Source organism: Thunnus albacares, chromosome 6, assembly GCF_914725855.1.
Source record: "Thunnus albacares chromosome 6, fThuAlb1.1, whole genome shotgun sequence".
NCBI lineage: Eukaryota > Metazoa > Chordata > Actinopteri > Scombriformes > Scombridae > Thunnus > Thunnus albacares.
Genome location: NC_058111.1, coordinates 12,127,717 through 12,139,829, shown reverse-complemented (window position 1 = coordinate 12,139,829; position 12,113 = coordinate 12,127,717). Strand labels below are relative to the sequence as shown.

The following is a 12,113-nucleotide window of genomic DNA, read 5'->3' as shown; positions in this document are numbered from 1 at the left end:
GCAGAAGTATAGAACTGGGACACAGCTCCTGTTTTTAAGTTAAATGGTGATTCCTGTTTCCATCCAGATGATGATCACCGGGAAAGAATCTACTGAAAAAATGCTTGAAAAAAAACTGCAGAGCATAGGACAGACTGTAATTTGAATTGATCATTTTAACAACCAAACCACATTGTAGAAATAAAGTGGGAGAGGGAGGTAGAAACACGGGTATCAACATTATATACTAGTCTCTAAATCCCATGTCAGATTATATAAAGTATCAACCTATCACAACTTACACTATCTATCCACAATGGCGAGAACTAATCAAGAATAATGGACATTGGTGTGGTTGTAATTACCTTTATTGTAATCACCTCTGGGGCTGTTAACTTGTACCTCTTGATTGTATGTCTTTTGCTGATGTTTATTAGCTAATCAAGATTGTATTGACCACTCAATCATGTGCCATCAAGGCCTGAACATCTGAGCGTTTTCATGTCAAACAAGCCACTAAACTACAGCAGTGAATGCTTCTTTAAAGAAAAAAACTGCAGAAAAACATATTTTTTTTCAATTATTTGTCGGACAGCCTGCCATTACGCTCATTGACCTGACTTTTTAATAACATTTATAATACTTAATACAATTTAAAATAAGCAAAGAGAAGTTGCATTTCAGAGCCCTGACCTAATGCTATTAAATTCAATTTAATTGTTTCACAGGCCATTACCTAATTAGTAAACATGGGTTCTTACTGTATCAAGAGCCTAGTAGTTGTTATGCACAAGAGTGGAATGTGCTGCTTAAACAATAGAGGTCTGGAGGCCTCTGAGGGCCTGAGCTCCCATAGTTTGCACAGATTACACAGCCCACTCAAAAGCAATCTTTACTTCCTTTGACAACCATTGACTTCCATTAAAGTGCCTACAGCTCATTACTAGATGAGAGAGTAGAGTGTAGAAGCTCTCCTCTCCTCTCCAAACAGAAGAAGTCGAGACAGACCTGACCCGTGAAACCCTGGCCATCTTCTGACTGCAGGAAGCTGCGGTAGACCTGGTTGGCCCGGGCAATGACGGTGGCTACGGCATCCTGGTAGCGCGGTGAGACAATAGCGAGGAGTGGGAGGGCAGCCAAGGGCAGATGGTCGACGCTGCTGGACACACAGCTCTCGTCGTAGCTGTAAGGGTTCAAGCTGGAGCAGAAAGACAATGGGTTGGAAGCAAGGAAGAAAGGATGAGTGGATGAAAAGAGGGAAGATATGAGGAAACACAACAGATTATATAATCACTTTATGTCTAAAGAAAGCCTTTTGTTGGTGTTTCCTCAGAACTTTTAAAATACCAATCATCAGTTCTTAATGTCAAAACAAATGAGGTTAGAGAAATTTCTGGATGTCTGAGTTTCTTTTGTGGTACGCTTCCCCTTAACTATCCTACATTTACTCATGTCTCACCCAATCTGTTCATGATGCACTCTATCTGATTTGAGGCAATGCTTTTCCACAATGGTATGGTGTGTGTTGGAGTGTGTGTCTGTGCAAGCAAGATAAGGAGAAGAAGGATGTTATCTCAAGGAATAAAACACAAGCAAACCTACGCAGGTACCAGCAATGAAAGCAGAGTGTTTGTGTCTTTACTGCTGTGTAGTCTTTAATGGATATGTGTGTGTGTGTGTGTGTGTGTGTGTGTGTGTGTGTGTGTGTGTGTGTGTGTGTGTGTGTGTGTCACAGTGACAGTGCACACGCAGATCAAAGCAAGACACTTCATATGACACTGTGGGGAAACAGTAAAAGATGGTGTTGCCCTGCACACTCTCCTTGAGCAGAGGTGCCAACCTTGTCACCATCCATCAGTTGCTCTGATTACAGGAAGAAGCAGCAATGCCACACCAAGGCTGAAATATATCTGCATCCATGGACACGTCACTACACTGAGGGGCACAACCTCTGAAGTATAAGAGTCCTGACAGAAAAAGACATTTCCATGTAGCATTGATACAAAAACGTGTATACTCAAACATGGGTAGTGCACATTTTTAGCTTCTTATTGATATTTATTCCATCTCTGTTCAATCTATTCAATACAGAGATAGCTTTGTGATATGTTTAGCTTGGCTTAACACAAAAACTGGCAGCAAGGGGGGGAAAGGGCTAGTCTGTCGTCCAATGACTTCAAAACTGTTAGAAAATAGTGTTATTCCATATTTTCTTATAGTCAACAAATCCTATGAAAAGACCAAAACCAACTATTGAATTCTGTCTCTTTATACTCTCCGTCAGTGGCACTCAGCCCAAAGCCCATTCACTCGTCAGGTCAAGTTAAGTCAGTTTTATTTGTTAAGCCTAAACTCACAAATTTGCTGTACAACATACAACACTCTCTATTCCTAGATACTCAAATTTGGGTAAGGAAAGAAGTCACAAACTAGAGATGTAAATCTAATCCCCTTCAAAATAATCTCCTTGAGATGCAATACACATGTCCCAGTGCTTCTCCCATTCCTGGAAGCATTTCTCTAGTCATCTTTTGTCACCGTGTCCAGAGCCCCTTGTGTCTTTTCCTGGATTTCTTCCACATCTTCTTTCTGTCAGTCTCAATTTTAGTTTCACCAAGCCTACTTAGCAGCAAATCCAATAACTACTGCTAATGATGGCTTCTGGGAATTTTTGGGTGCCCCCTTGTATAATTTCATTTTAAAAAAGCAAAGTAGTTTTCTAAAACAGCTGAACACCGTTGTTTTTAGGAAATATTACTCAAACAGGAGTAAATAGAACATTTGTTATATCCAGTTACTGATCAATAAATGCTTGTTAATATTGCAAGCAGCAAGATGGTGTTTTTGGGGTGGATTCAAAATAAAAATCCCACATTCATTGTAACACAGTTACTGGAAAAACAATGAAGCTCTTTAGCACAGAGGAATAAGATATTCTAGATCTAAGATCATATTTGTTGAAAGTAAGAAAAACACAGAATATCACCAGCTTTTTCCTTTGACATAAGTAAGTATTTAACAAGCAATTAGCTTACATAATGGAGCTAACTGGCTAATGACCAACACCTGGGCCCAGTCACTATTCACACTTTTTGCTTAACAAACCCCAGGTAATTATTGGATGTATGATAGCTAACAAGACACAACATGGAAATAAAATTGCTTTGGATTTGTTGGAAGGTGTATATTTTATCTTTTGACAGAGACTAATTGTTTTCTCTCGCTACCAGCCTTTTTGCTAAGCTCATCTAAACATATCCTGAACCACTTCCTCTACTCAATGCACAGAGATTAAATTGATATCAATCTTCTAATCTAATTTTACTAGGAAAATAAATAAGCGTATTTCCCAGAATGTGGGAAATGTTCTTGTTGTTCTGATAATTGGACTAGCATAATTTATTGGTTAGTATTTTTTATGTCCACTAACATCAAGCGATTCGATGGTGACTCAGGGGCTTTATGAACTGTTTAATTAGAGCCAAACAGCAGGTTGCCATGGTTGTAATACCCCAGAAAAGGAAAAATGGAGACTGTGTAACATCTATGTGAGAAAATATTACCCTCAGGGTGGGAACAATTGGGGCCAGAGCCACGTAATGTGCTTCCACTGATTGTCAGTGTTCCATTGCATATTAGTCAGATTTACTTGATTGTTCAAAGTGACTTCATGATTGTATTAAGTCCTCATTATATTTCTGTTTAATGACTAAATTGCTTTTAAATATAGAGATGAAACTTTGCAATTTTGAGAATTTCCTCTGCAAAAATCACATTGCTTCTTTATCATCAGTTTCAGTAAACTGTATGATTCTATGCTCATGTTTATTGCAGCCCTGGCCAATTTCTGTTTGCAATTACAAAATACCATGCCGCAGGCTTTGGGAAACCTGTTGGGAAGAAAAGAGAGAAGAAAATAGATGTGATTGTTGTGCTCCCAGCGACACAATGTTCACCAGCCAGTCTCTGACATCTGCAGTGGATAAAGCCACCTCCACAATCCCCATCATGGCACACATTGACATATCTGTTTTGGAGGCAATCATTTGAAAAACTCATTGTCAGGCAGTATTTTCTGCTTGAGATATATATGAAAATCAAACTGGCAAACTTATCATCCACAAAACGCTTGGTAAACCTCTGAACAGGTTCTGTTTATGCATGTTTTGCTTGGAAAAAAGCAAAGAACACAACTGTGGTTTGCACCTTTCACATGCTCTGACCAGGTGGATGCTGCAAACAGAAATACCAGTAACACTTGACACCGATGCTGCACTGTGCTCTTGATTGCTACTCACACACCCACTACTGTACCTATTCTCTAAGTTGTGTAAAATCGAGTTCCCAGCAAGTCACCAAAATATCAAGAAGGTGGAGGTGAGAAAATTATGTGAGACCATGGAAAATGCCATCTCGCCGGCCAGACCTGCCATGTTCCAGGAGATATCACAAAAACAAAGCCTGCAGTATCATCCCTTAGAGGGATAGTGGAGAATTATAAGTTGGAAGTACAAAATATTTACACTGAATCAGAAAATCCCTATTCCTTATTTTATGTCTATATACAGTCTTGAGATAATGTTGAATAGTGAGCTTAACCAAGCTCAACCCTTACATGTCTATGTGATAAAGTAGCACTGCCTCTCAAAATTAGAGAAATGTCTGCTAAACTCTTTGAATTTGATATGTGTATTGTAATTTTCATGTTTTTAAAGGTGCTATTTGTATCATTATCATTACTATCAAGAAAAGAGGTTAAACTTCAGGTCAACTTCCTATTGAGATGCACACAGCTACAGCAAATTAATGAAAATATGCATTTCAGTAAAAGAGGTTCCTGTTTTGCATGCTAATTAGAAAGCATTTAGTAAGCACAAGTGGCTAAATTAGCACAAAATGACACCTTAAATACTATATTCCCCTTTGAGAGAAGCTGCTGTGTGACATCCAGTAATTGATCTCTACAAATAGAGAAATAGAGAAATAAAAGAGAACACCCACAAGCTAGTCTGACTCTGGATAGAGATGAAAAATAGCCCACATTACATTTCACCTCTACCTGTATATAACACCATATGATGGATATCAACTGTGCAACTTGAAAACTTTGAAAAAAATCCAATCAAGGTGTATAAGCATCAATTACAATCAGAGTACTCCATATGATATTGTGATTATACCTACTCCCATGACAGGAATAATTATAACAAAGCAGTAAGATAATATTACATGGGTATAAGGTATTGTGCCTTAATCAAATTATAACTGTTGTAATTTGATGAACATGTAAATGTGAGGGAAATAAGCAAACATTAACTTAGAAGAAAGAGGTTCATGTGATTTTAGAGACGTGCACATACAGTAGGCACAATGCCTTTGCTTATTTCATGGTGAGTCACAAAATTACTAAATGGAGTCAGAAATTAATTGGATTATCACTAATAAGAAATTTAATTTGCAACAGCAGGGTTACTACACTTAGTCTGCTCTAGTTTGAATTGTATTGGGGCCCTATAATGCTTGGGCGAGGAATAAGGTTTTACTAGGATGCTAATGTTTCTACACTAGACGGTCCATGAACATTTGTGTTATAACAATGTGTTTTACCTGCTGGATAGTCCCCATCCATATAGTCTCCATATAGTTTCATCTGTAGTAGCTTCACTCACAGAACTGACTCCCTGTGGACTAGCTGGTAATAACGAGCAGCAGTGAGGGGAGTCACACCCCAGCATTAACTCTGATGTGTAGCTGTCAGAAAAACAGTTTGAGGACAGCATCTAAAGCCTCTTGAGAGGTTGTTTGCCTCTGCAGTATCAACTGTGTGATGTGCGAGCCCTTCTCTTGAGGGCAGCATTTTGAGACAGATTCTACACTTTGAGTAGCTTCCATGAAGATTTGTTAGAAAACAGGTAAAAAGGGAAACCTTTCTGATATATTCTGTGACACTAGAACGGTGCTGCACACAGTTATTTGCATAACAACAGTGTCACTCCTTCTAAAGAAGATGCTGTGTGAAATATTCAGCTCAGGGAAGTCTAGTGCAGAAAAGGCAACATAAAGGTTAGCATGCAACGAAAACAACATCAAGTGACCTCATTATTTAAACCAAGATGATTTGTTTATGAGGTGGCTGTTTAATGAGTTTTGGAGCTGAAACAGGAAATCCCAACATCCCAGCATAGTGCCAGTGAGGGTTTGGTCCAAACTTTGCAATCGCCTTGCCTTGATCTTATTTGAGTCTTGTTAACAACTGCTGCAAACACACTCTGTCACTGGGAATGCAAAAAAAGAAGCTCCAATTAATATTCCAAACAGCTCTACCTCTGAACAGGGTTCACAAGTCACAGGACCGGAACAGAGGTTCAACACCTGCTGCACTGTTCAACAAATGTCAGGTGAGACACTCATTGTTTGCAATGCATAATTGCTTGATTATGCAACTGCTTGTTAGCATTATTACCATGGAGCAGCCACTGTTTTCCATTCAAGAGAGTTCCCCTAAATTATTTGTTTGTTTGTGTGTGTGTATGTACATGCGTGTGCATGAGCCAAACTGTTCTCGGTTTATTAGCCAAGGTAGTCTGAAGATGTAGCGCCCTAAAGGGCTACAGGTTATTCTCTGTTCAGAATCAATTTTCCTAATTAATTTCAAGTCAAGTCAATTTTATTTATATAGTGCCAAATCACAACAGAAGTTATCTCAGGGCACTTTTCACATAGAGCAGGTTGAGACTGTACTCTTTCCACAGACCCAACATTCCCCCATGAGCATGCACTTGGCGACAGCAGCAAGGAAAAACTCCCCTGCAACCACAGGCCAAAATGTTACAATTAAACTTTCATGAACTGAAAACACACCGTGAAATAGCAACAGCTATGCCAATACTCCTATTCTAATCTGGGATACATAATGTACATAACCAACGTTGTCGCCATGGTAGCGACTTGTCCATCACAAGGTAGCTACACCCTAAAGCATTCCCTGCTTTATCATCTATTTTACTCTAAATGGGACCATAATTTACAAAAAAAACATCATTCTGTATTCAAGAAGAATTGAAACTAGTGATTGAGACCATAAACTCATTAGGAACGTGTTTACTGAGGTAATAAATCAAGTGAGAAGGAGGGTCATTTTCTCTTGAATTCTATACAATCTAATTTCTTTTTGAAGCCAGTGGAGTCATACCCTGCTGGCCATTAGAAAGAATGCAGGTTTAAGGCACTTCCGCATTGGCTTCACTTTTCAGACTCGGAGCTTGCTGCTTGGGCAGTCCCTGAAATTTGTTTTATGTGGGAGTTATAGGACATATTCTGATCGATCAAAGATAACTCCCAGATTCCTTGCTGTGGTGCTGGAGGCCAGGGCAATGCTATTTAGAGTAGCAGTATCGTTAGATAATGTGATTCTAAGGTGTTTAGGGCCAAACACACTTCAATTTTGTCTGAGTTTAGTAGCAGAAAATTGCAGGTCATCCAGGTATTTATGTCCTTAAGGCATGCTTGGAGTTGGATTGGTTTAATCTGGCCTAATTGAAAAATATATTTGGGTATCATCTGCATAACAATGAAAATGTATGTGTGTTTTAGTGTTACCTAATAATATTACCTGGAGGAAGCATATATAAGGTGAACAATATCGGTCCAAGCACAGAACCTTGTGGAACTCCATGTCTAATTTTTGTATGCATGGAGGATTCATTGTTAATGTGTACAAACTGGAATCGATCAATAGAACTTAAACCAGCTTAATGAAATTCCTTTAATGCCAATTAAATGTTCCAGTCTCTGTAATAGGATGTGATGGTCAATGGTGTGGTGTGGTGTCTAATGCAGCACTAAGATTTAATAAGAGAAGTACAGAGAGAAGTCCTTTGTCCGATGCAATTTGAGGCGATCATTAACGTTCTTGTCTATACATACATGTGTGTTGGAAAAAGCTGCTCTGCCAAGCAATCCAAATCTCATCTGAATGTAACGGCTATAATTAGTGTTAATAATCCTCACTATAATTTCCACAAAAATGCTGGTGATCAATAAGGTTATGGCTGTGATACCAGGTGTATAGTTTTGACAACTAAGTGGTACATTTGCTGTCAGCAACAGATGGTGCTCTACAGTCTGGATTTTATAGTGTATGGCTGTAATGTAAATCCTTAAATAAGAGCACATGTCTAACAGGCTTCAGGAATGATACATTTACTTGACATGGTAACATCAATACATCAGCACAGAGGCAGCAGATAACTCAAATAGACTGCTTGGGAGGCTGATGCTTTTGCTCTTCAAAAGAGGGACATCAACAAAGCCATGAATAGCAGAGGAGTGTGTTTCACGTCGTCATGACGAGTCTGCCCCTGTCATTTCAAGATATGAGTCATTCATGAGTAGTAGCATTTACCCCATTCACATCTCGCTGCTCTCATTATTAAAATGCAAGCGATATTAACTGATAATATACTGAGGTCACACTGAGGTGTCATTAAAGTGCAAGTCTTTGAGGACTCACTTACATGACAGAAAAAGCTTAATTTTCTTCTCTGTTACAGGATGCAGTTGACTTCAGATTAGGTTGTCCCTCATCTTTGAACCAAGTGAGCTTTCCAGTTTCACCACTTTTCCTGTGATTACATGTTAATTATACTAGAAACACTGTCAGAGACTCAGTCAATGACACCTGAATGCAAGACAATTACTACACTCTACTATACAGAGAGATGTAAAGAAGTCTTCCTCAAGGTTTTGTAGTAATGTGATGATGAAGACATCCGTTAACAATGGTGGGGAGAAGATAAGGCTGAGTGAGCTAATTAGTTTAAAAAAAATAGAAATACCTCCTCGTGGTTGTATGCCTCTGCCAACCAGTCAGGTTGGCGTTTACATCCATGTCTGTCCAGACTCATATCATTTTTGTAGTGAAGACTTTGAAGGAATTTAATAAAAGGTATTGAGTGTATTTTGTGGCAAAATGGAAGTTTTCACTATATGGACATGCATGACTCCAGTGAATAATTCAGCCCTGGCTCTTCACCCATTCATCGCAAGATTGTTTTCTCAGCTACAGTGGTAAGCAAACCTCCCTAGTCAAGTGTATTCGTAAAACTGTTCCTTTTGTTGTTGTCTAGCTTGTTATTCATTGTCTTTCCCCTTGCCGCAGCTTTGTTGTTCTTGTTTTGTTGTATGTCCATTAGTGTGTACGTTCATTGAGAGAAACAAACAACAAAGTCAAATTCCTTGTATGTGTTTACATATTTGGCCAATAAAGCTGATTCTGATAGAACACAGAGTTGTAGCCATGACAGTAGACAATGCTTCAGATATGGATGTTGCTGCAAAGAAGCTAAAAATAAAATGTGGACACCTCACACACATCTTCAACCAGCAGCACAGAAGATCTATACAATCACTACAGTTTCAAGGTGGGCAACCAAGATTAGTGTCATCAATTAAGTATCCGACCAAATGTGAAATATGGTCACAATCTCCCCTTCTGTTCCTAAGTTATAGTGTTGACTAATGGCCAGAAAAGTGTTTTTGCAGATTATGATGTCTCAGTGAAGTTGATCTTTGACCTTTTGGATATAAAATGTCATTACTTCATAATTTTGTCCTATTGGACATTTACAATATCTGAATGAATTCTTAAGTAACAGCCAAAATCATGTTTTGTAAGGTCACAGTGACCTTGACGTTTGACCACCAAATTCTAATCAGTTCATCCTTGAGTCCATGTGGCCATTTTTGCCAGATGTAATGAAATTCCCTCCAGGTGTTCCTGAGATATCACATTCACGAGAGAATGGGATGGATGTGAGGTCACAGTGACCTTGACGTTTGACCACCCAAATCTAATCAGTTCATCCTTGAGTCCAAGTGGACAATTGTGCCCAACTTGAAGAAATTCCCTCAAGGCGTTCCTGAGATATCATGTTCACGAGAAAATGGGACAGATGGACAGACAACCCAAAAACATAATGTCTCTATCTCTGACTTTTATGCCTCTGTCGCCGGCGCAGAGGCATAAAAAGAAAAAAAAAATCAAATCAGCCTCATCTCATGCAGCATAACCTTGAGATAAACTCTGTTACACTGCCCTACGACACCCTTGCCTCTCGCTATATAATGTCAAACAGAAAACTCTGAAGTCTGTCAGATTCCTGCTTAATTGCTCTCCCCGATTCTTAATGGTTGGCTTAGCACTGCACGTTTGCACAATTAACATTAACAGCAACGGCCCTCCGTGGAGTCCTCTTAATTAGGGAGAGGGACCAGAATAGTAGTAGCACATCCGCAGCCGCCGATGGCCAGAATAATGAGTCTCTATCTCTCTATCTCCTATTCAGAGATAGGGTCTTGACTGTCTCTGAACAGAGGTCACTTGCTGTGCACACTGACAAGTGGACTTCCTCTGTTCTTCCTGATAGAATACTGATCCAGCACAATGACGCTGAACCTACTGAGATAGGAATAAATTTCATTCTTCTCTCCTACTGTTCAGATGAGGTTTTTAATAGCTGAAATGTTTCTTTTTCTTCAAACTGTGACAGAGGCGGTGTGTTGGCTGTGAGAGGAAATCAATTTCGGAGCCTTTTCACTGTTGCTGTTAATTGGACAGGCTATGGTGCACGTCAGTTTTCCAACTGTTTTTGTGTGGGATGTACTTGTGTAAGTGTGTTTACGGATTGCACATGTGTGTTGTCTTGACACCCAGCTCCTAGCCAGTGCTGCCAGGTAGCTTCATTAGCAACCAGAGCTAATAATGAGCGCCGAGAGCCTCTCAGAGCACAGCAGGCTGTCCACGCACATGCCGAGAAAGACAACACAAGCTGAGAAGCATGTTCATTCTCTATGGGGACATCCTATAGTACATAAGGAATTGTCAAGCACAAAGTCCAAAGTGATTTGTTTGTGAGAAACTTTTTCTTGAGGCCCTAAGAGGTTTTGCCACCTCCACTCCGTGGTGTGATTTTCAGCCAAGCTGTTACCCAGAATGAGAGTAAATTACCCACCCAGCAGCTATTCCTTCCTGCGTGGCTGACTATTCTTCTGATGTTTATGTTGGCACGCAAATAAATGAAGCTCCACACACCCACAAGTCCAACACTGTCATTAGAGCAAACACTGTTAACTAACAAAAGTGTAGTTGAATAAGTGTTGTGTTTGTTTGTGAGACTGTGAGAGTAAGTTAAGGACCTGGAGCCATTTGGGCATAAGAAGGCTTTGTCTAATTTCACTGGACAGCTAAAACACATATTCACTGCTCACTGTTGTCAAGAGATTTTCAACAGGTTGTTAATTAGCCAATATTGGAAAATATCAAAACAAAAGTCGTAGTCTACAGCCATGCTAGCAATGCTTTGAGGCTATCCTTGGGCCATAAACTGCATAAAATCTTATATATCTTATCTATATATATCTTTATATACAATCTATGACATAGGCACAGCGGTGCTTTGAGCTATATGCTAAATGTGAGCAGGCTAATATGCTCACAATGTTTAGTAGGTGGTTACCACGTTATCGATCTTGATTTAGCATGTTAGTATGCTAAAATTTGCTAAAACAATGCATCCTATGATTGGTTTACCAGTGCAATATAATTTTGACCTGCTGGTTGTGCTCAGTGAAAGAGATATTTCACTCTCGAACAAAGTGGTGGACCGACAAACTGACATTTCCATTCTCAAAAAGGATTTATAAAATAATTAATGAATAAATTGAAAGATAACAGAATAAACCAAAAAGGAAAATAAATCTTTGAATGTGTACTAATGTGTACTACTACTATCGCATAAATTTACTTAATTTTCCACTTTCAAGTTAAGATGGATGTCGCTTTTTTGCATAATTTGTTTTCTGTCAGCAGAAACGTTCTTACAGGTGTAGCTTTATTTTATTTATTTATTTTTTATACAATATACGACTTGTTTTCTCTTGCTCTACATGAAAACATTCAGGGTTGGATTATGGGAAGGATCAAAATTATCAGGCAGGTACCTTGACTCTAAATTGCATATTGATTAAAATCTAAATAAGGCCAAACCTTATTTTGAAGATTAAAGCAGAGAAAATAATTAAAATCAAAAAACAAGTTGCATTCTGAGGTTATAGGATACACCTTGAAAATCCTG

At 39.0% G+C, this 12,113-nt stretch overlaps 1 protein-coding gene across 4 annotated transcripts in view; it reads right to left on the bottom strand.

The window, feature by feature from the left end:
• Nucleotides 1-12,113, bottom strand: part of pitpnm3 (PITPNM family member 3) — a 100,449-nt gene that overhangs the window by 27,569 nt on the left and 60,767 nt on the right. For all 4 annotated transcript variants that reach the window (XM_044354625.1, XM_044354623.1, XM_044354626.1 and 1 more), the window contains exon 6: nucleotides 988-1,177. In XM_044354625.1, coding sequence (XP_044210560.1) covers nucleotides 988-1,177 — 190 coding nt within the window. The remainder of the gene's footprint in view (nucleotides 1-987; nucleotides 1,178-12,113) is intronic.